Source organism: Natator depressus, chromosome 7 (assembly GCF_965152275.1).
Source record: "Natator depressus isolate rNatDep1 chromosome 7, rNatDep2.hap1, whole genome shotgun sequence".
NCBI classification, from domain to species: Eukaryota; Metazoa; Chordata; order Testudines; family Cheloniidae; genus Natator; species Natator depressus.
In genome coordinates, this window is record NC_134240.1 from 24,825,847 (window position 1) to 24,850,890 (window position 25,044).

The 25,044-nt window shown below is 40.0% G+C and overlaps 1 protein-coding gene across 1 annotated transcript in view; it reads left to right on the plus strand.

Moving 5' to 3' along the window:
- Window positions 1-25,044, plus strand: part of DNAH12 (dynein axonemal heavy chain 12) — a 175,116-nt gene that overhangs the window by 26,300 nt on the left and 123,772 nt on the right. Inside the window, exons 10-28 of the mRNA XM_074957725.1 lie at window positions 474-630; window positions 752-843; window positions 1,108-1,286; window positions 2,055-2,190; window positions 3,820-3,945; window positions 6,498-6,632; window positions 7,705-7,898; window positions 9,996-10,239; window positions 12,455-12,640; window positions 13,070-13,270; window positions 14,398-14,592; window positions 14,836-14,957; window positions 15,077-15,359; window positions 16,067-16,186; window positions 18,408-18,564; window positions 18,805-18,977; window positions 20,300-20,452; window positions 21,360-21,599; window positions 23,294-23,539. Coding sequence (XP_074813826.1) covers window positions 474-630; window positions 752-843; window positions 1,108-1,286; window positions 2,055-2,190; window positions 3,820-3,945; window positions 6,498-6,632; window positions 7,705-7,898; window positions 9,996-10,239; window positions 12,455-12,640; window positions 13,070-13,270; window positions 14,398-14,592; window positions 14,836-14,957; window positions 15,077-15,359; window positions 16,067-16,186; window positions 18,408-18,564; window positions 18,805-18,977; window positions 20,300-20,452; window positions 21,360-21,599; window positions 23,294-23,539 — 3,339 coding nt within the window. The remainder of the gene's footprint in view (window positions 1-473; window positions 631-751; window positions 844-1,107; window positions 1,287-2,054; window positions 2,191-3,819; window positions 3,946-6,497; window positions 6,633-7,704; window positions 7,899-9,995; window positions 10,240-12,454; window positions 12,641-13,069; window positions 13,271-14,397; window positions 14,593-14,835; window positions 14,958-15,076; window positions 15,360-16,066; window positions 16,187-18,407; window positions 18,565-18,804; window positions 18,978-20,299; window positions 20,453-21,359; window positions 21,600-23,293; window positions 23,540-25,044) is intronic.

The following is a 25,044-nucleotide window of genomic DNA, read 5'->3' on the forward strand; positions in this document are numbered from 1 at the left end:
CGGACTGGGACTCGAGATTTGCCACAGACTTCCTGGGTGACTGTGGGCAAGTACCTGAAGGCTAGATTCCAACAACCTTATTCATACTGAGTGATACATTACTCTGGAAGTAGCCTAATTGATTTCAATGGGGCTAACCACAGAGTAAGGGTGTCGGGTGCCGTATATTTATTTATTCCTCTGTTCCTCATCCGTAACGTGGAAATAATACATTTTTGTCATCTTATTTGTTTAGATTGTAGGCTCTTTGGGGCAGGGAGTTTCGGTGTGCATGTGTACGCGTGGTCTCAAGCACAAATGGGGCCCCGATCTTGGTTGGGGTCTCTTGGTGATTTTGCAACACAAATAAATAATAGCAGCAAGCCCAGTTTTAAAAAAACCTTTCCAAGTTATATTTTAGGAACATGTATCTAAATCTTGTATTGTTGTTCTTTTACTTTTTTAATATAATTGTCATTTTCTGCTTCTGTTAGAATGTTCAAACAGTACATTCTTGGCTAGCTGGAGGGCCCACCGCTGTAACCCTTGACACTGAACTTGCTGACCATGTCATAGCTTGGGCCTCATCTACACTGAAGAGAGCAATCCAGGCTACTTTGGAAGGTCCAAAAGAACATTTTGAAAGATATGGTAAGCGAGCTAAGCCTGCATTTTGTATGAGAACGTTAGTACTTGAAGTGAATTTTGTGAAATAATTAGCCTACTTCTATGTACATGCATTGTGGTTTCAATGTGATTTATTACATTACAGTTGAAAGGTATGGTTGGCTTGTAGATGGTACAGCAGACACACGAATAGAGAGCTTTGAAGCAGAAGAACACAATTTTGATGAATATACTGCTGTAAGTTTTAATTCTACATTTTATGCATAATTTTTCTGTGCAATAATTAAAAAAATAGAATAGAGAAAAATAGGTGTACAGCCATTAAGCTCACAAAACCATATCGGGTATCCACAAGTGGATTTTTTTTTTCAGAATAAATATGGTAATCAGAATAAAGTATTATTTTTAAAGCTTTTTAAATAATTTATAAGTCTTATTCATAGATCTAAATATTTGAAAGAATGTTTCTGCAATTTAACATGTGTACGTGTCATTTTGAAGTTCATAGATGAGTTTCTCAGCCTTGCTAAGGAAATCATGAGTTTGCCACTACTAGCTCATTTCCCGATGGTACGTTTGGACTGTGATGATTTGAAACAGGGTTTGACTGATAAAGCAAAAAGCTTTGCAAATATACTAATGGAGAGAATAGTTGCTAATCACAGAGAGGAAAATGAAAAGTGAGTACACTTTCTTGCTATAAATCGCCACTTTCTTGGAAAGGAATATTATTTAACATAGTTGCATTTGTGTTGTCTAGGCAGTGTATAAATATATACAGTACTTTACTCCCTTGATTAACCAAAACTCCTGGTTAACTGAAAGTCAGTAGTATCTCAGGGGAGTTGCATTGGCTGGTGTCTCTTTACTGGACTTCAGGCCCTAACTCCAGCAAGAGCACAATGTTTCTATCAGAGCTGGCAGGTTTTGGGGAAACTGCCTGGCAAGAGATCTACTTCACTGCATTCCTGGCTTCCCAAGAGTAAAGTGCCAGAATTGGCTAGAGGAAGGGACTTCTAGATTTCTTGAAGCTCTGTATACATGAGAGACATCTATAGGTTATCTATATATGTAAGGGATAAACTGTTAGGAAATAAATCAAACTATATGATGGCATGATAAAATTCTCAAATACTATTCATTCACTATTATTTTTAAAAAAAGAAAACATTTTTCTGCAACAACTGTATAACAAATATTTTAAGAATTACTAGAAGGGTAAAAGTAAAGGGATGTATATGACTCTTACAGCTAATTGGCCAAATTCACTGTGACATTGAAATCACGGAATTACACCAGGGATGGACTTGGCCCAGTGATTTTAAAGAGATAATTGGAATGATAGTTCCAGGAATGCTTGGTAACTGTCATACACATATTGCTGGTCTTATGGCTCAGCTAGAAACCAAGTTAAACAAAATCTTAAACTTTGACATACGATTTTACAGAATATGCAAGGAATTTGAAACAATTAAAGAGCGTGCATTAAAAGTTCCTGAGACCACAGAGGAAATGATGGAAATGATAGCTTATGTAGAAAAGGCAAAAACCACAGGTATTCAGGCACTGCTCATAAAAATCCAGGTAAATGTCTATATTTCTTTTGGCTTAAATTCTTCTCCAGTCCTGTACACTGGAGAGTTTCTGTGGAGCTGGGGATCAAAAATCTCCTGTAACAATGGACCTGCTCCACAGTTGCTGCTCCAGCCACTGGGCTGGAATGTCCTCCATACTCTGAGTTCCCCTCACATGTGGGAAAGAGCTGGTGACTGTGTGCAATGACAAGTCCACTGTCCCTGACCTGTATCTAGATCTTTGCTACATAGCATGTTTTTATATGTTTTTAGGCATTATCTAAATATACAGTACATTGTACCCAGATTAACTAAAAGTTCTGGTTAACTGGAGCTTAAGGACACCATGGAGATCTGGGATCCATGCAACACAAGATGAATGCTTCCTCTGTGTGAACTTTATACATCTCACCCCTATCCCCCTTTGCTTACATGCATGAAGAGGATGGGCAGGATTTTCCTTCAATTATAGCTCAGATGAGCTGGACTTGAAGTTTTATTTTTATCACAGTATGTCTTTTGAAGGAGACTCAAGTTAGAGACTGTCTCTAGGTCCTGACTTTAAAGGCCAAATTTATAAAAACTAGAAGCTGATTGTGTCTGCAAAAAATACACACTCACATATTAAACTACATTTATGTGTGTAAATATGATAATTGGGGACACAAAAGGGTACCAGTTGGTACATACAGTTTTGTTAATGTGCAGGTTTTTTACAGCTGCAGCCAGCCTCTGGTGTTTAAAATGTTGTCTGTAATTGTCAGAGATGAGCCTTTTATTGTTTGGATGGGATTGACAAGAGGATGCTTCTATTTAGTGTTTGAGCTGTGATTGTTTATTCTTGGAGGAAAAATAGGAAATATTATGTTTCAAATTGTGTAAGAAAGGAAACTAAAACAACACTACAGCTCCACACTAGTCCTAAAATCTCAGAGGGCAAGTGGCTCTTTGATTTGTTTTGTACTGTGGGTCAAGGTGATTTGTGATCAGATTTTCCACTTTGATGCTGAAGCTGTATATGACAAACAAAACATATGCTGCAGGATGAGCATATGTGCTAAGTAGTAGGCTTTCCTCACACAGACATTAAGTTAATAGAATATGGTAAGATAAGAGAAGTTTACACATTAAGGGAGGCATAAACTTGAATATCTTATGCTCTTCTAATAGATTTCTAATTTTTTAAAAATTGAACTTCATTTGACTTAAAAGAAACTACACAACGACGTGTAATTTTATATTGCCTATATTATTATAGCTCCTTAAAAAAGGAGAGCTCAAGAAGCATAGTACCCAGCAGCTGAGATGTGATCACTATAGGGGGAACAAGTTTCAGAGAAGACACATGCTAAGATTCTGCATACAAACTTTCCATGTTACATTGCCTTTCAAAGCAATGAGAGGTCAATTCCTTGATAATTTATAGTCTTGAGGCGAAATCTGGGACACCCACTGAAGTCAATGAGAGTTTTGGCAATGACATCAATGAGGCCAGGATTTCATCCTTTGATCAGGATAACTAGGAACAAGGGATTATCGGTCTGAATTCACTGTTTTACCTTCATAAATATTTTCAGTTATCCTATTCTATACTATAAGCAAACTTGAAATACAAGTTTTTGTGGAATCTCTTTTTTAGGAATGTGAAAGGCGAATGAATTACCTTTTAGATGTTTTTATATTTGCTCCTGAAGATCTGGCACTGAATGCAACAGTCCTACTGTGGCCTCAGAAGATTAATCCCATCTTTGATGAACATGATGATGTAAAGATATTTTATTTGTACATTATATATTCTAATTTGTTAGGCCTTGTAAAGTATTTGAATAATTTATTTTCACTGCTGATAACTGTTGTCTAGTCCAAATGTGTTAATAACATTCATTATAATTCGCTCAAATGCCATGGTACCAGGTTTATGTATTTATAAGAAGCCAGTGCACTAATGGAGACTATAATAATTAGATATTTAGCAAGTACCAGCAGGCTACAAATATAGAAAATTAGAACTGTCATTTGAGCTTAAAGTCTTTAGCAAGTCTGGTATCTTACTTCTACTGTGGTCAATACCTGATAATTCAGAGGAAGATAAAAATTCAGTAGAATGCACTTAGCCAATTGTGTAATACTTTATACAATGGGGAAAATTCCTTCCAGACCCAAAAAAGTTTGTGCCTTGAAGCATGAGAAACGAATATCATCCTTTTAATATGCACGCTTATCACCATCATATGTGAGGGATTTATCTAGGCCTTTTAAAAATTCAACCATTGCTATATGAAGAAATTATTGCTTTATTTTCTTTCTAAATGTACCAGATATTAATTTTTTCATGTGACTTTGTTCTCTAGATAAATAAGAATTAGGAATTCCAATTATTCTATTAAAGTTTACTAATGAAGAATATGCAACTGTTGTTGTTTTTCTGTGATCCTGGTTCATAATAGTTTACTTTCTTAATCTTCCACCACTTCTTCTAGCAATAGTCCACATGATTCACATTGTAGTTCTTTCGCACTGCCCATGGTAGCAAGTTGGAGTTCATAGTATCCCCATGCTTTCCCATGACTCTTAGATAGTTTAAGGTTATAGTTAGTGAGCTTAGAGTTTGTGTAGTTTTTAAAAAGTTTTATTTAAGCCTGTTGGGTGAAAAAAATCCAAAGCACTTTTCTTTCTTTGAGTCTTGCTTTGGTATTGAGGAATACATCCGAAGGCAGAGAGCAAATCTTTGGGCTTTAAAAGACTGTTATGCCCCAGTGATGTGTGTACAAAATGTTTATTTTGTTTAGAGGAGTCTCATATCCCTAGCATGTGTACCATCTGTATTTGTTTTACTGAGCTCACAGATAGGGCTTGTGATGCTTGTTTCAAAATTTTTTTTTATAGAAAGGTCAATATGAAGTGTGTCTGACTCTGAGGTATCACCTAAGGAGCAGTTTCTTGTAGCTGGGGTACTCAACAAAACCAGCTTTGAAACAGGAAGAAACTCCACTCTGGGGGCTAAGTGATCTGCTAGCTCTATGAGACCTCATGTTGCTATCAAGCCTTCTTGTCCATTCTCCTCAGCTCAGTCAGTGACTCCTCCTGCCCAAGACCGAAGGAGCAAAGATCTCCAGATAGGGCACAGCACTGGTCGCCATTTCCAGTACTGACCAAGAAGGCTAAAAACCATCATGCTTACTTGTCTAAACTGGCTCCTTTGAAACCACATTGGTACCATGCTTGCTTCCTCTGCCCCATTGTCACTGGTACCACATCTTGACAAGATTTCTGCTGAGACTCCAGTATTTGTACCATTGGACAGAGCCCTGTCATTGTCAGTACAGTCTCCTTCATCTACTAAGGCTGGTTTTACATTTCCTGCAGACCTTACTATCACTCCAGAACTGGAGTCCCCCTTGGTGGCTGTCTCTCCTTTTTCTGCAGTAGCCAGGAGACTCCTGGTATTGGAGCCCAAGGTTCTGAAGATGAGAGTCTCTCTGCATCCAACCTCATGCTGTCAGGCTGAGACTTTTCCTATTTCTACAGCTCAGGAATTGCCTCCCCCTTTAGAGTAATTCTGTTCATCTGCATAATCATTTTTGCATGGAAGCAGGAGCACTCTTCATACGAGATCTCTGCCTTCACCTACACTGATTCCCGAGAGTAGCTTTGGAAGGAGTCCATCTCATCACAGATCTTATGTTTCAGAGAGATCTCATGTTCTTGGTTTCCAGCTTTTGCAACACCATATTTCCTTTTTATATGGGGCTCAGACCTGGCCCTATTGGTTTTCAGTTCAGTCCCTGAATTGAAAAATGAACTATTTGCTCAGTTCTACTTGCAGACTGCATTCAGATTTCCAGTTTTTTTAAATAAACTACCTCTTCCCTCTTAAATTAGGGTGCACTCTACTCGGGCCCAGTTGACATCTCTGGCATCTCTGGCTTGTTTCAGAGAGGTGCCTATTTCTGAAATTTGTACTTGTGGTTAGGTTCATACGTTTACCAATCACTAGTCCATTGTCACAACTTCTAGGTCAGATGCCTAATTTGCTCTGCCGGACTTTTCTACAGTTGTTATTTAGATAAAACTCCTATCACCTATCTTTTTGAGGGATAACTGCAAGCCATTTACCCATAGTAGGATCATTGTGGACAAAAGCGTCTATAAGAACTCCAGTTATTGCAAGGGAAATAATCTGTCTGTACTATTTATTTTCTCTTTATCCATGCTGATAACTCTTATTTACAAAACATTGATGCAACATGTTTGATCACTCAAATGTCTACTGCAAGCTTTTTTTCTTTTAACACATTTAAATTATCTATTTTATAGGTGATTGAACAATCTAAACGTAAAGGTGAAAGTGAACTACTGGCCAAACGTGAGAAGCTTATTTTGGAACTAGAAAAGCAGACTCGCTGTATGGAAGAGTTTACAGAATTCTCAGAACTGGATCGCATGCAACAGGTCTGATACACAGTATGAAGGGGGTTCAAAGAGTCACATATGCTTAATACAAGAAATAGGATTATGATTTAAAAAAAAAGATGTAGCAAACACAAAGTTAAATATTAAAGCTCTATTGCTGTACTGTTATGCTGATGAAAGTCATTAGACACCCACTTTCACGCTAACTACCATAGTGCACTGATATTCTGATTGGAGGGGAAATTTACCATAAGGACGTTGTTTAAATCAGTTAATAGGTAGTCACAGAGTGGAGTGATATTAAAGATATGGAAGCAAATGCTTTTGAGGCTGTGCAAACACTCTTGGTGAAATCCTGACCCTGCTGAAGTTAATGGGAGTTTTGCCATTGACTTAACAGGGGCCATGATTTCAGTAGCTGATTTTAGTATGTTTAGTTTTGGGAAATTAAACCACTAAGTTAGGTTTGTTGGGGTTTTCAGTCAGTAATTTCATTAGGAATTGTCCAGTTACATAAATCTCAAAACGCCATTGTGTACGAACAGTAGACTGAATGCGGGATCTGAAACTTCATGACGTCCCAGTCCCCTTCCCTTATCACTAAACACTCCCTGCCATATTTTGAATTTAAAAAATTGCTTAAACGGGAAGATTCCTGACTCCTTCACTGAGTAATTAAGTACATTTAAAAAAAATTATCTCAAAGCATGAAACTAGTTTAAACTTGGGATTCGCAGTTGCCAAGACTACATATTAACTACAGAGAAGTTAATTATATGTGTTCTTTTTGTTACAATGTACCATTGAAACTCAAACAATTTGAGAACACTTTTTTACAATGCTTCAGTTTGAGAAGAGTAAAATTATGCTTATTTTGTTTTTCTGAGCATTAATCTAGTGTCCTCATTGTGGAAAAACTCAGTCCATCTGCTTGAGGACCATGTTATTGTCTTTGTTAAAGAGCATGAGGCTAGTATCTTGTAACTCTCACAAATTTACTTATCATTTTGAAAAGTCAATGATTTATTGTCTCTTTTAATATCATGTAATTATGTCTATTCATAGTATAAGTTGAATAATTTTCAAAAGATATAAAATCATTTGATTTCAGTATGTGACTGACATGAGAGCATTGCAGAAACGCATACAGGAAGCTGAGGAAACAGTAGCTTTTATTAATAAAGAAGAAACTCTCTTCAAGTGGGAGTTGACTGAGTATCCTGTTCTCGAGAGTTTAAAAGTTAATATCGAGCCCTATCAGAAACTTTTTGTTCTTATACTGAAATGGCAACGAACAGAAAAACGGTAATTATGTACTTGATAGTCTTAAAGCTAAATAAGGAAAAGGCTAAAAGATTCAGGTTGCTTTTGTTTTTCCATGCAAGATATGTGAGCTATTTTGAAGCTTAACTCCTGCATGTGAATATTTTCATCTCTGTGTTTATATCTATCCAGGTATAGATATACAGAAGTCTGATTTGTCTTGTGTACCCCAAGTTTCACCTCACTTAAAAACTACTTGCGTACAAAATCAGACATAAAAATACAAAAGTGTCACACCATACTAGTACTGAAAACTTGCTTACTTTCTCATTTTTACCATATAATTATAAAATAAATTGATTGGAATATAAATATTGTAGTTACATTTACTCCTGAGGGCATTCTGCTCCAAAAAATTAAAAATTATGCGCACAATATTTTAAAATTATACAAAATTCTGCAAATTTTATTTGTCAAATAAATGTGGAAGCTCCAGCATGGCACTGGGGAGCACAGGCCACTGGCTGCACAGAGGTGGGAGATCACTGTGAAGCTCCCTCTCCCCCCCGGACCCTGACTCAGCAGTGAATCTGCACCCAACCCTAACATAGCGCAAGGACTGGGCCTGCCCCAGAAAGACCCCAGAACTCTGCCCCTCCATGCCAAGTGCACCAGGTGTGGGCAGGCAGGCTCAGCAAGGTAGGATCATGTGTGGAGGGGCTTAGTGTGTGTGGGATCCAGGTATGGGTTGAAAGGGTTCTGTGTGGGGCAATCTGGGTGTGGGCAGATGGGGGGGATCTGGGTGCGGGGGGATCTGGATGTACAGGGGTTTGTTGGGGGGTTCTGGGTGCAACGGTAATGGGATTCTGCAGGGGGTCCAGGTGAAGATGGTTGGGGCTCAGCGGGGGTAGGGAGGGTTTGGGTGTGGGTAGCTCAGTGGGGGTCCGGATGCTGGGGGAGTGGGGCTCAGTGGGGGTGGGGATCCAGGTGTAGCTGGTTGGGGCTCGATAGGGTGGGGATTTTGGTGTGGATGGCTCATCGGGGTGGTCCAGGTGCAGGGGGAGTGGGGCTCATCGGGGGCAGGGGGTGTTCTGGTTGCAGGGGGGATGAGGCTCAGTCGGAGGGTCTGGGTACGAGGGGGTCTGGATGCACAGAGGTTGGGTGGATGGGGGAGCAGCTCCCTGTACAGTGATTCCTCAGTGTACAGTGTAGCTGAGGAGCAACGGGTACAGGAAGCGCGTGGGGCGGGGTGGGGGTAGGGGAGGGGGAGGGGAGTTTGCAGAGCTTCCTACAGCCAGAGGAGAAATCTGAGGGTGGGTCTGACCCAGCTCCAGATGCCATGCAGGGGTAGAGGAAGGATAGGGTGGGGATTTTGGTGCGGATGGCTCATCGGGGTGGTCCAGGTGCAGGGGGAGTGGAGCTCATCAGGGGGGTTCTGGTTGCGGGGGACATGGCTCAGTCGGACCAACCGTGTCTTCCCCAGTCCCGCCCCACCCCACTCCACAGAGATTTACCTCTCTGCTGGTTGCGTTGGGCACCCAAAGCATACTTCTCTGGGACGCTGTCTATATTTATATAACAGAATTCAATTTTGAGGCTGAGTGCACTCCCAAAATGGAATGTAGACCTGCTCAAATTATGATGTTACCTCTGGTGGGTAAATACTGCTGTATAAGCTATAATAGTGACAGGTCTAAAGTGTGTGGAAATGGGTATACACTTCCTAACTGGAGGTATAATTTCCAGCTCTAGGAGACACATTCATTCTGGCTCTGATTGAGCTATTGCACTAAAAATAGAATGTAGCCGCAATGGTGTGAGCAGGGAGGGACTAGCCACCCCAAGTACATACCCATCCAAGATGGTAGTTACCTTCTAGTGACTATACCCTGTGGAAGCCCTGATGCTACTAAACAGCTGTGAGTGCTTTCTTGGTTGTTATTATTATTTTGTAGAGAATGACAGAATTAAAAACATTAGCTGCACATCCATTAAAATGTTTCTTTTAACTTTTTAAACTTCTGTTTATGATACAAATAGTATATTTAAAATTTAAAAATGTGTTTTAGATATGTACATGATATATTTGTCATTCTGATTCTTGTATAAGATGCATTATAATTTTGTTTTTTGTCCCAGATGGATGGATGGTGCTTTCCTGGACCTGAATGGGGAAAGCATGGAGACTGAGGTAGATGAGTTTTTTCGAGAGATATACAAGATGTTGAAGCTTTTTCAACAAAAGCAGAAGAAAGCAGAACTAGAAAAGAAGAAGACACTGCATCGCAGAGCCATAGTAGAAGAGAAGTTGGAAGAAGAAAAGAAGGAAAATCGAACTATTATAATGTGTTCCTCAATAATGGGACAGATCAAAGACTTTAAGGTTAAAAAAAAATTGATAATAATACTTAGCACTTAGGGGCAAATCCTAAGATCATTACTCATCCAAGTAGATACAACAATATCTGAAACATCCATTTTGGTTACAGTAGTAACTTGATAATTCACAGAAATGAATGGGGAAACCCCTTGTGAATGACTGAATTTTGTGGAAAGTCGAATGATTGATATAGATATATTTTAAGGGTCAGATTGTGTCTGGCTCCTGAGTGGGTGCACAGGAGAAGAGAAGAAGTCACTTTCTCACTTCACCCCCTTTGACCCTGGAAGGATCAGGCCTAGGGGCTGAGGATGTGGCTAGGGGAGTGTAGGTCTGTACTCCACTTACAGTTTATGGGCAGTAGCTACTTGGAAGTGGGAAGAGAGGACTGGGGATGAGAGCAGGAGAAGAATGAGGAGGATGCTGCACTTCTTCAAAGAGATCAAGCTGCTGCATCAGGGTGCACAGGAGGAATTGTGGCTGATGATTCCCTATTTACATTAAGGGAATTTGCACCAATGCAACTACATCAAGGCTTGGCCTACACTACCAATTTATGTCAGTACAACTACTTAGTTCAGCGGTGTGGAAAATCAGTTATACAAACTAACCCCTGGTGAGGATAGCGCTTCTCCTGTCAACATAGCGACCACTTCTCAGGGAGGTGGAGTACCTATGCTGTTGGGAGAAGCCCTCCTGTTGGGGTACGTAGCACCTTCACTAAATGCTGTAGGTGTAGACAAGCCCCAATACATTCATAATATAAACCCTTAATGTAGACATGTGTCATCTGTGCAAAATAGGACTTAAACTGGCACAGTTTGCTTTGTTCAGTTATTGGATTAAACTTCACCAGTTTAAGCCCCACTTTATGTTGGTGCAGTTACATCAGTGTGATCAGCATAAGATTCAGCCAGAATCAGGAAACTTTGCTTGCTGAGCAGACAGATGGTGCCTCTTCAGTGCACCTGAAGGTGCAGTCTAGGTCAAAATGTATTGACACGCAAATGCCCATTTGGATTCTTTCATCAAGATATTCTTCACTGCCATCTTCATAATTTAAATGTGCTGCTGAACTTGCCTCCTTCTAAGGAGCAACCCCAAAATATTAGTAGTGAGCTGCTATGACAGATTTTTTTCAAGTCCAGTGTTCATGGGAGTGTTGGTTCTGTCATGCTTTTCAAGTGATAACAAGTATGCATTTAGACTGAATTCCTGGCCCAATTTAAATCAATGACAAAACTTCAACTGATTTTAGTAGGGCCAGGATTTCTCCCGTAAAGTTTTGGCAAATTTTCAGGTATATGAATAACCAAAGAGTGAATTAATAATATATTTTTAATTTACACGTTATATAAATAATAAAACGATTACTTCCTGCCATGGAAAAAGCTACAGTAAAAGAAACAGATTTTGAGGCATATCTAAGAACTGTAATAGGGAATTCTGAAAATTAGACATAAAGGCAGCTAAAGTCTTTGTAAGCATCACTATGTGCCCCTTTTGTATTTAAAAATAAACTGGAATTAAAAAGTACACAGATACAAAATAGTATTTTTTCTCAGATTACTAGTAGAACAATTGTATAAGAAAGTACATTTTAATACAAGATGTAGTCAAAAATTGGTTACTTTTTTATGCATCTGCGAAGACCTAAGTTCATGATTCTGTATTTCTTCAGAAAAAATTAATGAATAACATTTGGTAACAACTGAAGCAGTGCTTTGAAAGAAGCCATCTGTACTGTTCAGGGATTAATTGAAGTCACTCATGTCATCAGTTGTTGCAGGAGAAAATCTGAACTTGGGTCTTGGCAGGTAAAAAGCCTTCTGTTTCACCCTTAGGAATGCATGTACAATAGCAAAATTATTATCTATAATTCATCATCAGTGCAGATTCACTGATGAAAGTGTTATAATAGACAGGTTTTAGATTGATACGGAAACATTGTTTGAAAAGATTGTTAGATATCAGGAACAGTGGCACGTCTTCCAGAGAGTCAGTGGTATGTGGAATTATGTTTTGAAAATAATAGTAGACGTATATTATGGACCGTCATTTAATATTCAACTTCTCTGGATGTATTAGCTGAAATGCGGAGTTTAGCTGCAAAGGGGAAAGAGGGTGAGCTAATATAGGTGAATCATAATTCACATTATCTGCAAAATTTGTATTTACATAGATGAAATTCTGTTTTGCAAATATTTTTCTCAACTAGGAGAATATCCCCACGGTGACTATCCTTTGTAACCCAGGCATAAGGACTCGCCACTGGCAACAGATGTCAGATATAATAGGATATGATTTAACTCCAGACTCTGGAACTACCCTAAGAAAAGTTTTAAAGCAGAACCTAGCCCCTTACCTGGAGCAATTTGAAACCATAAGTGTAGGCGCAAGTAAGGTGAGCACAGAGGTTTGACTGCAAATCTCTTAAGAAACGAATGAAAAGCGAAGTATGTTTTTGTGTTGGTTTCTGGGGCTTATTTTAATGATTTTTTCTCCTTTTATTGTTGTATATAACTTTCTGCATCTGTTGAGAGCTCGTCACTGACAACATGACCTATTGGATGGAGTGTTGGCTATAACTTTGAATTTGTTTGCATTTATGACTTTTGTGTTGTAGCATCAGTGTTACCTAACTGTATTATTTTGTTATGCTTCAGCAAATGAAATGTTAAGAAAGATAATAAAAGAAAACAATGTTATACTGTTAGTACTAGTGACAATTCTCGTAAGATTTATCTGGGTATGTGAGATTATATATTGAATGTGTCAACCAAAGAAAATTAGTGCAGTGACTATAAAATATCTCCTTCTTTCTATACTATAGGAGTTTTCTTTAGAGAAAGCTATGCACGCTATGATGGAAATATGGGAGTCTGTTTCCTTCCATACAAGCATTTATCGTGAGACTGGAGTTAGTATTCTGTCAGCAGTGGATGAGATTCAAACTATTCTAGATGATCAGATTGTAAAAACTCAAACAATGAGAGGATCGCCTTTCATTAAACCTTTTGAAAAAGAAATCAAGGTATGAGAGGCAAAATGTTTATTTGCTTTTAAAAATGGCCACTTATATTCAAGTGATAACTGTATAGTTGGCCTAATGTTTTATAATTGTGGCATTATTGTTGGATTTAATTTTTCAAAATTTGATGATATGGGTGTTTCTAAATAAAATCTTTTACAAGTTGTTTTAATTTTTATTTTTTTTAAATGTTGAGATTCCCCCTTGTTCTCCCAGTCATGGTTTCTCTCTTCCTCCTGGGCCAAGTCCAACTGCAGCAGAGAGAATGTCTTGAATATCCTCATCACTTTAATCTGGGAAACCAACATTTTATATAAACTCTCTAACCCTCCTTGCTGATGATTATAATAATGGCTTCATTATCTGTAATGAAAGTACTCGGTGATCTAGTCTTTATGAGCCAAATTTTGGCCTCAGGGCATGCCTTTGCAGCTGGGCTGTACACTGGGAGATTCCTGGTGGGTTGGCAGAGGAAGGAATTACTTTCCTCAGGGTGCTGAACAGAGAGTGGAGCCACTCTGCCGCTGTTATTCTAACCTCAGGGCTAGAATAGTCTCAGTAGTTATTGCACACCCTTCCCCCATCAGGGGAATATTTGGTGGATCTACTGTCCCTGCTACCACCCCAAAATCTCATTTTGTAGTTGCATGCAGGGAACCCACACACCGATGGGCTCACTGAAGCATAGGTGGTGTGTACTCTTTACACAGACCATTCAAATCCTGCCCCCCTACTGTAATATGGATCTGTCCTAGTTCTGTTATGAGCAAGACTGTCCTGGCTATGGAGAGGTGAGTAGGATTTCCAGTATCATAATGAATGTTACCTAAACATAAAATTATTAAAAGATGATAATAGTGAAGTGATCTGAAACTCCATTCAAAGGCTTTATCAGCACTTTGGGAAACTAGTCTACTGGAAGGCTAGACTTTTCAAACTGTGTAAGTATTGCATGTATAGGAAAGAACGTTAATCCTCCTAGTGGTTTACTTTTCTGTTTATATTAAGTCTCCTTGGAAGACAGAACATGTTGTGCTCTCCATAAGGTTGGGTTTCTTTACTTTTGATTCTCTCTTTAACTTTATGGGGTATGAATATATCCTGGCAATAATTTTAATATGTTTGTTAAGGAATGGGAAGACCATCTTATTCGCATTCAGGAGACTATTGATGAATGGTTGAAAGTGCAAGCTCAGTGGCTTTACTTGGAGCCCATCTTTTCTTCTGAGGACATCATGCAACAGATGCCAGAAGAGGGACGTCTCTTTCAGACTGTAGACAGATACTGGAGGGACATTATGAAGTATTGTGTCAAAGACCCTAAGGTAATATATTGACTCAGAAATAATCTGGCCCCAAAAGAAAAGAATTTTATCCTCCTTCCATTTTTATCAATAATTTTCTAGTAAAAATACTCAATGAATTGAACTAAACCTGCACTCACACCTAAGACTTAAAGGATAAAAGCATGTGCTATGTATTTATCACCTTAATAACCTTCTTTGTACATGTGCCCTGTATGTGACTTACTGTATGCACTTATGGAGATTATATATCTGTTGTTACAGGTTCTTGCTGCCACTTCATTGACAGGTTTATTGGAGAAACTTCAGGGATGTAACGAGCTTCTCGACAAAATCATGAAAGGGCTTAATGCTTATCTTGAAAAGAAGCGCCTGTTCTTTCCTCGGTAGGCTGCATGCTGACTATGTCAAAACCAAAGATGATTGAAATTATGTTTTGCTGTATAGTTGGGCTGACACATATAATAACTTGGTACTTCTATCATTTTTGTGAATCTTTTTCTAGTTTTTTCTTCTTGTCTAATGATGAAATGTTGGAGATCCTATCAGAGACAAAAGATCCTCTGAGAGTTCAGCCTCACTTGAAAAAGTGTTTTGAGGGCATTGCTAAGCTGCATTTCCTTCCTAACCTGGATATTCAGGCAATGTATAGCACTGAAGGTGAGCGAGTGGAACTGATTTCAACCATTTCTACTTCTGAAGCTCGAGGTGCTGTGGAGAAGTGGCTGATCCAAGTGGAAGATATTATGCTGAGGAGTATACATGATGTTATTGCTGAATCAAGATTGGTATGTTTTCTAGTGTATGTTCCAGGCCACCTCCTAAAAAACTATATACATATGAGTAGTCCTTACTTCATTTTAGGGTGCTTTCCTAAAAGCCTTACTCACACTAAAACTCTTCTTGCCTTGAGTGTAATGTAAGCATATGAAAGCCACAGGATCAGGTCTAAGTTTTTGGTGGGAGACTTATAATTTTAGGCCAGTTAGGTCAATGGGAGTTTTACCTTAAACAGGACTGAGAATTGTCCTGCATGGTCACGAGACTGTATAAAATAAGCCTGACAACATTACTAATCTTCTAAGATATCCTATTTTGTAGAGTTTATTTCAGTATTGCAATATTTTTTTTTAGTTAATTAAAAATTAGAAGTAAACAAAATACTTGTTGCAGGTTTGCCCTCCCTAAAAAGAAAACCACAAACCAGAAAATGATTCTGTTTGTGATTTAGCATGTTAGGTAGATTCTAGTAATTAATAGGGAGACTTTTAAAATCTAATGATTTGGCAATAAAAAAAGGAAGAAAATTAAGGAAAAGCAATTTAAAAGAAATATTTTTTGTATTTTATTTCAAAAATACAAATATAATATTGCCAGCATTCCAAAGAGTATCATTAAAGGCATCATATTGATTCATATTATATGAGAGCATACTCAGTGGTACGTATTCAGTTATTTACACTGAAACCATCATGTGATGTGTTTAACTCTTTAGGCATATCCTGAGACGGAAAGAAAGCAGTGGGTTCTAGAGTGGCCTGGACAGGTAGTGCTGTGTGTGTCTCAAATGTTCTGGACAAGTGAGGTACATGAAGCCATTTGCAATGGGCCGGAGGTATTATGAAGCATAATATTTTTATTTTTATTTTACATTTAGTATAACAGTTATTGTACTTTGTTCAGCTAAATCATTCATCTCTCCTCCTGCCCAAAATAAAGTTGGATAAAGTAAATGATAATTAATCTTAAAATGTAGAGGTGTAAATAGCCTTTGGGTGTTTTGAATATTAGGTAATGGTCAAATTCTGAAGAATGTGCCCACTGCATCCTTTATGCAACTGGATCTTGGTCTGGCTAGCTGGAGGAAAAGGGGCATTACCCCTTAAGGGATCCCTTACAACAGCGCAGAGAAGGGGGAAAGCTTACAGGGATGGACAAGAAGGGGAGGGTGCAATTGGGGACAGATCAAGGTCACTTCATTGTCCTTCCTGCTGACTGGAAAAATGGGAGAGGTATTTATACGCCATGCAGCCGCCCTCTTTACCAGGATCAGGCTGGAACCAGCCACCCATGCACCTATATACTTGGGAACCTGGTCCTGTTCCTTTTGACTCACTGTGGGCATTATGCTAGTTGCCCCTTTTCTTTGTGGAGCTGGAATGGAATTTTTCCCTCACTGCCAGATTGACCAAAGTAAGGTGAATTTTTTCACCTTTTCTGCACCTGAGCTGGGAACCTGATGGGATGGAGTAGGTGGGTTAGGTTATCATGTCGCAGTTTATATGTAATACTAGTGGTGGACATCCAGTGCAGGTACTCGGTATGCAAGGGGTATAGTTTTGGATAAATGGATTGGAAATGGATTTGAAGGAAAGCATCCCTTATGGGAGCTGATTTAAGGGGGATTTGGGAGTCCTACATCTCTTCAGATGGGAGCCAACCCCTTCCTTTTCCTGGCCCCATTCAGGGAGCCAAGGAAGGTGGCGGGGCTCCTATGTCTGGATCAGCAGAGAGCCAACCTCCACCTCCCTGTACTGTACAATTTGCTGGATACTCCCAGATGTTATAAGCAGATAAAGTTGCAGCCTAATTAAACCGCATCCATGCCCCCCTGTCTTTCTTCTAGCATGGATGGATAATGTATAGTAGCCAACTTTATACTTTCCCACTGGGTACTCAGGTAACTGATTTACAGAGAGTGCTGCCTAAGGACCAAATACCGAATTTTTTTTGCACTCAAAAGTTCCATTGAAATTGGTGGAAGTTTTATATTCAAGGAATCCAGGATTGGACTCTGAAAAATGTAGGCTGATATGCAACCTCCTGCTACTTTCGAGTTTTCTATTAGAAAAGTCTAAATACCAACACAGTCCTCATTCTAACAAGCGTTAAAAATTAGTGGTACTTTCAAGTGTGGAGGGATCAGAAAGGAGGTAGGTACACATGACACACTGGAGCTTTTCATAGTTTGTGGGCATGTACAGCACACTCACATATATGCATACAGAACCATTATTTATGGGAACATTTTAATTGTAGTTTACGAGCCAATTTTCTGTAAAATAATTAAAAATTATTACTCTACTAGTTACAAGGAGTTCAGGTAGATAATATCAAAATAAAGAAATCTCTATTCAATTCTTTCTCTAGGGGATCCACTGTTTAAAAAAGATGAATGTGGTTTCAGATTGCACTTCCAATAAGAATAAGAATTTTAAATAATTTTCTTAAAATAGGATTCTTTTTAACTAAGTGTTCTGCTTTACACAGGATTTGTAAAGATTGCTACTTATAAAGTTTGAAACTGCTTTCGATAAAACAAATGCAAACTAAATTAATTTTGAAAAAATATATAAGCTGAGCTGAATCCTACAGCTTTTCCTTAAGCAAACCTACCATTGGCTTCAATGAAATCTTCATGTATATAATCCAGAGGTTTGCAAACTGTGGTCTGCAAACCACTGATGGATCAGAGAGCACAGGCAGATGGTTCACAGAGAGTAAGCTGATCATAGGCTCCTCCTGTTTGTTTACAGCTGCTGAAATGCAGTAAGGGCCTGACCCAAGCCCATTGAAGTCAGTACTCTCATCAACTTTAAATGGGTCTTGGATTCAAAATATGTAAAAAACAATATGCTGTAGTTTTACAGGGTAGGTAGATAATAGCAAATGAAAGACGAGATGGTCTTTGGGAAATTACTGAGAAGGGAGATGGTCCATTAAACAATCTCTATTAAGATGTCTATCCACACTAAGAAAAAAATTTCATAACCCTAATTAATTGCACACTAAGGTCCAAAGGTTGTTAAATCAAATTGGACATTTTTTTCTTGTAGGGTTTACAGGATTACTACAGTACTCTTCAGCTTCAGCTTAATGATATTGTAGAGTTGGTGAGAGGAAAATTATCTAAGCAGACACGAACAACACTGGGTGCTTTGGTTACTATTGATGTGCACGCTAGAGATGTTGTCATGGAGATGATTGAAAGCGGTACATAACTTTTTAAAATTTTATTCTTCATGTGTATTTAACATAACCCAGAGAAATAGACTTGCATTATCTTTCCTTGTTGGCCTTAAGAACCGTAAGAATTTTTCAAGCGTTTTATGTATGAAAACAGTCATAAATTCAGTCCTATTTCATATTGGCAAATTATTTATTTTATACCTAACAGAAAATCCAATTTTCTAGAACTTTTTTCATATCTCCTGCTACTTACTTTCTTACCAGATGTGAAAAATGAGACAGACTTTCAGTGGCTCGCTCAACTGCGATATTATTGGGAACACGAGAATGCTCGTGTCCGCATCATTAACTGCAATGTAAAATATGCCTATGAATACCTTGGCAACTCACCTCGACTTGTCATTACTCCCCTTACGGATAGATGTTACCGCACCTTGGTATGCTTTTATGTAAAACTTGTCATTAACCTGCTTAAATAATTCATTTAGCTGTAATATGGCATTTTCAACATTTTATATTTATTACAGTGTCACTTGGGAGCGCTACAATAGCTGTGGGACTCTCAGCATTTCTGTTAAAACATCCAATTTTCGGGGATTTTAATTTCTATTTTGAATTTTCAAGCTGAACCTGGCTGGCTCCATTAGACCTGCAACAATTGTCATGTTTTGTGCTGAACTGAAGACTGCTTACCAACTTCATCAAGTGGGTTGGGTTTACAGATCTGACAAAAATGTACCTCTTGACAGGTTGCTCCCAGCTTGGATGAGATCGCTAAGCCACTTATGTGACATTGTGTAACTGGCAGATTAAATTGGTATTGATGCCATGATATTGCTTCTGAAGCTAGGACAGAAGCTGGCCACTTTTTACTTCCCATTTCCAGTTGACGGGCAACACATCAAGAGACATTGCTGCATTGTACACTTGGCCCATCTTCAACTAACCACAACTAACCTGAAAGTGGTTAAACTGACTAGAAGAATGGTGTTCCATGGGATGGCATCCTTGTGCATAGGGACTGAAAGATGAATAAAACCAGGAGATGGGAAGACTGGGATTAGGGGTGCAGAAGAGAGATGGGGAGAGTGGAGGAGAAAAAGAGAGTCTGTGTTACTAACGGAAGGAATAAAGGTAATGGGGGAACAAAGGGAAGGGGGAAAAGAAAGGTTTGGAGGGTGGGAGAGATGGGAAGGATGGAACAGGAAAAGAAGAAAAGATGGTGTGGGAGAGAATAGAATATGGGGCGGGCAGGGTATGATGGACAACAGAACATGGGTCGAGCGAAGAGAGAGTATGAGAAAGACCACAAAGAATGAGTGGGAAAGGAGATGATGCTTCTCAGAGAAGGAAAAGGAGAGAGTCAGATAGAGAACAGAAATAAGCAAGATCAGGTACATTGACTTTAAAAATGTTTTTTGCCTGAGGAAGAGCTGTATGATCAGGTCCAATATAACATACAATGTCTAGTTATGATAAGGACTGCTCAGGAATGGATAAGATTGTGTCCTTTTCTGGGGCACCTACAATAAAGAATAACTCCAAACAGAACTTTGAGTTTCCTGTGTTTTGAAGACGTAAATAATTTTTAGTTTAGACTTTTTCATTTAGTATTAATCTGATAAATATTGGTTTTATAAAATAATTTGTTTTCAACTGTCTAGTGTTTTCAATTTACAATTAAATTTAAAATTATTTTCCATTATGAAAAAGTCTTTGATTAAAGTATTAATTTTCATAAGCTATTTCTGTTCTTTAGATTGGAGCCTTTTATCTAAACCTTGGTGGTGCTCCAGAGGGCCCAGCAGGGACAGGTAAAACAGAGACTACTAAAGACTTGGCTAAGGCTCTTGCTGTACAGTGTGTTGTCTTCAACTGTTCTGATGGCCTTGATTATCTGGCAATGGGGAAGGTAAATTGAATTACATTTTAAGATCAGTATGTGTTTTTCAGGAGGAAAGATATTGACTTTCAGTGGGAGCTATGTGCCCTTTTCACATGGGCACTTTTGAAAATCCCACCTAGGATTCCCTGCTCCTAAGAGTTTATAATCTAAGGTCTGATGACTTCAATGGGACCACTTGCAGTGCATTAGTTTAAGTATGTGACAAGGAGTTTGCAGGATCAGGGCCTATGAACCTGACTCAGCTTCCAGTAAAACCAAGGAAAGATTTCCATTGACTTGATTTCCTAATATACCTGAAAAAAGAAAAGGAGTACTTGTGGCACCTTAGAGACTAACCAATTTATTTGAGCATAAGCTTTCGTGAGCTACAGCTCACTTCATCGGATGCATACTGTGGAAAGTGTAGAAGATCTTATTATATACACACAAAGCATGAAAAAATACCTCCTCCCACCCCACTCTCCTGCTGGTAATAGCTTATCTAAAGTGATCACTCATTGTAAGGAGAGTGATCACTTTAGATAAGCTATTACCAGCAGGAGAGTGGGGTGGGAGGAGGTATTTTTTCATGCTTTGTGTGTATATAATAAGATCTTCTACACTTTCCACAGTATGCATCCGATGAAGTGAGCTGTAGCTCACGAAAGCTTATGCTCAAATAAATTGGTTAGTCTGTAAGGTGCCACAAGTACTCCTTTTCTTTTTGCGAATACAGACTAACACGGCTGTTACTCTGAAACCTAATATACCTGCTGACCTTTCCTCTAAGGAGGCTTAATTATTCAAAGTATGCAAATAAGTTCACTGCACAACATTAAATTTCAAGCCATTGTACTACCAATTGTTGCTTTTAAATCTCCTGATACTCTGTTGGGGTACACTACAGTTTTTGTCTTTCTTTCTCATTTTACAGTTTTTTAAGGGTTTGGCTTCTTCAGGTGCTTGGGCCTGTTTTGATGAATTTAATCGAATTGAGCTGGAAGTACTGTCTGTGGTGGCTCAGCAGATCCTTTGCATTCAGCGAGCCATACAGCTGAAGATGGAAACATTTATTTTTGAAGGGACTGAACTGAAGCTCAATCCCAACTGTTTTGTAGCTATTACCATGAATCCAGGTTATGCAGGACGTTCTGAACTGCCAGACAACCTCAAGGTAAAATAATAAAATAAGTATATTCACTTAATAGTGCATTTAAGAAATCTAGTGCCAAATTACCTGCTGGAGTTACACCAGAATGTGGCATTTACAATATAAACAATTTATATTTTTAAATGTTGTATCTCTTACGCAACATATTCGTCAGGTTGCATTTTTTTTAATTCAAACCAGTTTGTTCTCCCTGAAGGTTTTTAATCAGTTTTTCTGCTGTTATGAATGGAAGTTACACCAATTAATTATTATTATTATTGCTTTTATTTGTGATGGGCCAAACCCTTCAGTGAGGATTGTTTAGCTGTGGAAAGGGGGACTGCAGGATTTGGCCCTATATGCTTTTAAAGTAGTGTTTATATTGAATCCAAATATTTTAAGAAAATGTGCTTAAAAATAATTTAGAATGGAGTTTTATTCAGAAGCAGTGCTAGAGCAATTTGACTAGATCATGTGATGATGACTCTATACAAACTACCAATTACAAATATTTGCTATGATATTTGTTTATGCCAGTGTTCCTATTTCAGTGGTGAGACATGGCTTCAGCAAAGTAAAGTGAAGATGTCTCGATAGCAGCTGTGCGGTTCTATTTTCCCTTTAAGTCACAGCACCAAAGTGAGAAAGGCCAGAGCCACATTGCCTCAAAGGGAGCTCAGGGAGGAATTCTACCTCAGGAGGGCAGAATTCATTCAGGAATGCTCTAGTCAGCAGTGGCTACACCCCTTCAGGGGGTGCAGTATACTCTCCCATCTACCATGTGATCCATCTCCTTCTCCCACATCTTTTTCTGCCGTTCAGGTGTGTTTGGCCCATCGGTGGCACACAATGAGCAGTCTTTGTTCTCTGGAAAGCAAGGGTGTTGAGGAGGAGGAAGTTAAAGCAGGGTAATCTGGTGAATAATGTTATGTGTAATGAGGGCCATATAGGCAACTTGCTTGTGTTTGGCTCTTAATGAGTCATGGACAGTGCTGGGTTTAAAATGGCGTCATGGAGCCAGGCCCATGCTCAGAAGGGGCCCCGGCCTGTTCTGCTTGCTGTTTCCCCCCTGCCCACCCCTTGCTCGTCTCGGCCTGCAAGGTTCTGCATTTGTGGAGTGGGTTTTGTGGGGGCTCTGGCCATAGGGAGTCGGGGGGGGGTGTTGCCGAGGTGCTGAATTTCTGATTTCCCCATGGGTGCTTGACCCCAGCTCTGTCCCAAGCCCCGCCCCCACTCCACCCTTTCCCCCAAGGCCCTGCCACCCACATCTTCCTGCCCCATACTGCACCCTCCCCAGAGTGCCCCTGCTCTTCCCCGAGGAGCAGGGGCACGCTGGCAGCACAGGGCTGGACGGGCCACAGTGCGTCTGGCAACTGCCGGTTTGTAAAGAGTGCCCTCGCACTGGACTGGGCGGAGCGGGGCCACTCCTGCCATGCCATGCCCCATTGCTCCTGGCTGGGCCCTCGCTCTGGGGACTGACCTCCCTGCGCCATGCTCCATTGCCCCTATAGAGGCCCACAAATATGTTTGATGCCAGGCCCACAAAATCTTAATCCAGTCCTAGTCATAGATCTTGTCTTCAAAGATTGGTAATACTGTTACCACAAGAATTTTTATGTTGCAGTATCTATACATATTGAGTGCAAATCAGAGTTACAGGAATTCTTTTGTTATTCTGCTAAGCGTTTGAAGCATATTTTCTGCGATATGCATTTCAGGTTCTTTTCCGAACAGTAGCTATGATGGTTCCTAACTATGCTCTGATAGCAGAAATCTCTCTCTACTCATACGGATTTCTGAATGCCAAGCCATTATCAGTGAAGATAGTAATGACCTACAGACTTTGTTCAGAGCAACTTTCCTCTCAGTTCCATTATGACTACGGTATGCGTGCTGTTAAGGCTGTATTAGTGGCTGCTGGCAACCTAAAACTGAAATTCCCACAGGAGAATGAAGATATATTGGTAAGTCCCTGAGGTAACATAGTGGATTTCACTGTGTCAAGTATGTCAGAGTTTTGAACCCAGCTGTGCCACTGCCTCACAGTATTGCCTGCTGGAGTCATTGAACCACTCTGTCTCAGTTTCTCTATCTGTAAATTGGGGATAAGAATCATGGCCAGCAGGTATAGGTGGCCAGGGGAGGCTAAGCCTCCCCAAACAGGATGCAGCGCACCTCCCTTTGGAGGCATGCTGGCCCACTGCCCACTGCTGAAAGGGCGCCTGAGCTGTATCCCCTCCCACACTCCACCCTGTCCTCTTCCCCCATGGCCCCACCCTCACTGCTCCTCTTCCCTCCACCTCTTCCCCACAAGGCCCCGCCCTCACTCCCCTTCTTCCTGTCCCTGCTCTTTCCCTGAGGGGGCCCCCGCCCGCCACTCGCGCCTCTCCGCACCCGGTGGGCGGGGGGTCCTCGGAGGAGGTGCGAAGAGGTGCGAGCGATGGGGGGTGGGTCTTGGGGAGAGGGCAAAGAGGTGGGGGAGGGAAAGAGGCTTGAGCAGCAGGCGGGAGGGCCTTCTGGGAGGCAGGGCGAAGGGTGTGAGTGGCAGGCAGGGGGCCCTCAGGGGAGGGGGCAAAGAGGTGCAAGTGGTGGGCCTGGGGCGGAGCTGGGGTGGAACATGGGCATGGCCTCCGGGAGGGGGTGGAACATGGGGAGGGGTCTTAGAGGGAGGAGGCCAAGTGGGGCAGGCCTCAGGGTGGAGCAGGGGACCTGGCCCCCCACTTCTAGGGAGCTTCCAGTGCTCGTACCCAGCCTCCACAAATGTGCGAGTCAGGCATCGCCCATTAATTATCTACTTCATAAGGCTATTATGAAAGATAAACTAATATTTTATAGTACTTTCTAAATGTAAACCACTAAGTGCTAAGGTGTAACTTAAAACTAGTTTCAGAACTGGTTTATCTAAGATGTAAATTAAAACGAGTTTCAGAACTGAGTTTTAACTGAGAGGATGAATTGAAATTCTTGATAAGGAAAAAATGGATGTAAAAGATACAAGTGTATTTGGGTGAATTTTGATGGTCTGTGATGTGCATCAGGTCTGACTAGGTCTCTTGTGGCCGTAAACTCTATGAAACACCTTTTCCAGCTGTCCTTGTGGAACTGATGCCTAATTTAACTGATGTTTGGAAAGCACTGAAACATCCTCCAATGAAAGATCTCACATAAATGCAAAGGATAAAGTATGATATTGTGACCGGGATCCTAGGGGAGCCAGCTGAGATCACTCAATTCGGATGAATTGCAAAGAATGTGACAGACAATCCCCAAAGCTGGTGGATATTCTAATACTTAGATTTACCAAGCCAGCACTAAACAGCTTCTGTTATACCTCACTGATGACTCAGAAGTCCAAAACACAGTTCCTTTCAAGTAACCCAGCCTCAGGCCGCCACCTAGTTACCCAAGCCAGATATTATGAGGATTAATGAAAATCTTATTCACCATATAAATAAAAAGTTTCTACCAA